Source organism: Lathyrus oleraceus, chromosome 1, assembly GCF_024323335.1.
Source record: "Lathyrus oleraceus cultivar Zhongwan6 chromosome 1, CAAS_Psat_ZW6_1.0, whole genome shotgun sequence".
Classification (NCBI taxonomy): domain Eukaryota; kingdom Viridiplantae; phylum Streptophyta; class Magnoliopsida; order Fabales; family Fabaceae; genus Lathyrus; species Lathyrus oleraceus.
Window position 1 is genome coordinate 332,346,417 of NC_066579.1, and position 2,425 is coordinate 332,348,841.

General features: G+C 40.9%; 1 protein-coding gene across 1 annotated transcript; it reads right to left on the reverse strand.

The window, feature by feature from the left end:
- Nucleotides 1-770: 770 nt before the first annotated feature.
- Nucleotides 771-2,102, reverse strand: LOC127105319 (uncharacterized). The gene is made up of 3 exons (XM_051042498.1): nt 1,823-2,102; nt 1,056-1,411; nt 771-941 (listed from the first exon to the last, which is right to left on the reverse strand). The coding sequence occupies exons 1-3, from the start codon at nt 2,100-2,102 to the stop codon at nt 771-773; spliced, it is 807 nt and encodes a 268-aa protein (XP_050898455.1).
- Nucleotides 2,103-2,425: the final 323 nt, after the last annotated feature.

Consider the following 2,425-nt stretch of genomic DNA (forward strand, 5'->3'; position numbering starts at 1 on the left):
ATTGAGTCTTCTTTATGGTTGGACTACCGGCATGTGGTCGTCTTCCATGAGAATTTTATGCATGCACATAGTAGGGCTAATACCCTTCAAATCCTCAATTGCCCATCCAATAGCATTTTTGTACGCTTTCAAGACTTGGATGAGCTTTTCTTCTTGGATATTCTAAAGGCTCGAGTTTATGATAGCAGGATATTTTCCTTCAGGTTCAAGAAAGACATATTTGAGATTGTTAGGAAGTTGTTTCAACTTTGTTTCCTTCTTAGGTTCTTCATTCTCCTCACTAGATTGAGGTATGCGTAAATCCTCCCACCGGCATGGTCGAGATCCTTTCCACGGGGTTTGTGTGTCCAACAAGGCCAGCACTTCAGATTCCCCGTTCTCCACCTCTTTATCTGAATCGAAAATGGACAAACTTAACACTCTTTCCAAAGGTGATTGGGGTGTATACAAAGGGTTATTATATGTCGTCACCTGATCCAGAACCTCTATAGTATGACTGGTGCAAATATCATCCTTGTACCTCATGGTGTTTCGAACATCGATTTTCAATTCCTCATCATAAACCTTCAGTGTCATTGTTCCTTCTTCTATGCTTATCAAGCACCGTCCTGTCTCCAAAAAGGGTCTCCCCATAATGAGAAGGATCTCTTCATCTTCCGGCATTTCAAGAATTACAAAATCCACCGAAAATACAAACTTATCAATTTTCACCAGAACATCTTCGACAATGCCATACGGTTTCTTGACCGAATGATCGGCGAATTGGAGTGTCATCTGGTATCTTGCACAACCCCTATACCAAGCTTCTTGTAAATAGATAATGTCATGAGACTCACACTAGCTCCCAAATCAATAAGAGCTTTGTTGAATGACCTATCTCCAATAGTACATGGGATAGTGACAGCTCCTCGATCCTCCTTCTTTATTGGAATCTTCATACCCTACAAAATAGCACTACAAGTTTCGGTTAGAATAATTGGGTTAGTGTCGATGGTACGCCTCTTTGAAATGATATCCTTCATGAACTTGGCACGCGTAGGCATTTGTTCAAGTGCCTCCAACAACAGAATGTTAATCTCCAGCTTCTTGAACAACTCTAAGAATTTTTCAAAGGTTTTCTCATGTTGTCCTTTTTTCTTGTTTCTAGTGGGGAAAGGGAGTTTAACAACCGACTTGGGCTCAATGATTGTTTCTTTCACAACCGGTTTCGGTGCTACCACTGCTTCCCTAACAACTTCATTTTCTTTGATCTCAAGGTCCACTTCGATCAATTGGTCTTCCTCTTCATCCCCTTCCTCAACAACTTCATCAGATTTACCACTTTGTGTTATCACCGTGCTCACATTATTATGCTTTCTAGGGTTTGTCACGGTTGCACTAGGTAGAGCACCTTGTGCTTGAGAACTCGAAGCTAGTTGTTGAACGATTTACCCCATTTGGGCTTCAAGATTCTTTATAGATGCCGTGGTGTTTTTTTGATTGTTCTAGGTTTCTTCTTGAAATTGAACATTATGGGCTGCCATTCTCTCAATCGCAATTTCCCAATCAGCTTTCTTAGGGGTCTGTTGGTGTTGCTGTTATTGATATTGAGTTTGGTACTGACCATGTTGAGGAGCGGTTCCTTTTTGGTCTTTCCATGATAATTTGGGATGATTCTTCCAACTCGGATTGTACGTGTTGGAATAAGGATTATTCTACTTCAAAAATTTGATTTCCTCCACTTCTTGAGGAGTTGTAAAACAATAGCAAGTTTGGTGCGGATCACTATAAATTTCACAGCAGACAGTAGGGACCGTTTGGACCTGCGCCACCAGTTGGGTACCTATATTCATCGCCTTCAGCTTCTTATCAACTTCAGCAGTTATAGTATCTTTAATATGGATTTTATTAGTTTCCAGCTTTAAATCTATAACCCCTTCTGGCTTGCTTTGACACCTATCATACAACTCCATGTGCTCATTAGCAGGAATAGCTTCAATGATCTTTTTGATACCAGTGGCTATTGAAAAATTTGTGGAACCACCGGTTGCGGTATCAATCAGCTGTTTGGTCTTTATTTTAAGACCGTTCACGAGCATCTGCATTTGTTCAGTTGCATTCATATTATGAGTTAGGCAGGCTACCAGGACTCTCTTGAATCTCTTGTAAGCGTCTCCCAAAGTTTCCCCGTCCTTCTGCTTAAAATCCAGAATTTCATACCTCTTCCGCAGAAATACCGATGCTGGAAAATACTCATTCAGGAAGGATTTTTCCATTTCCTCCCAAGATGTGATGCTACCGGCCGGTAAAGAATAAAACCATTCTTCAACTTCTTCCGCTAAGGTAAACGGGAACATTCGCAACTTCTTGGCTTCTTCAGTGTGACCATCAATTTTCAGAGTGTTGCTCATGGTCAGAAACATCTGCAAATGCTTGTTTGCATCTT

Coding starts and splice junctions, on each gene's coding strand:
- LOC127105319 (XM_051042498.1), bottom strand. CDS start 2,102: ATGAATGCAACTGAACAAATGCAGATGCTCGTGAACGGTCTTAAAATA. Junction 1,412..1,822: donor GCTGAAGGCGATGAATATAG/GTACCCAACTGG, acceptor TTCAACAACTAG/CTTCGAGTTCTCAAGCACAA. Junction 942..1,055: donor TTAACATTCTGTTGTTGGAG/GCACTTGAACAA, acceptor GCTATTTTGTAG/GGTATGAAGATTCCAATAAA.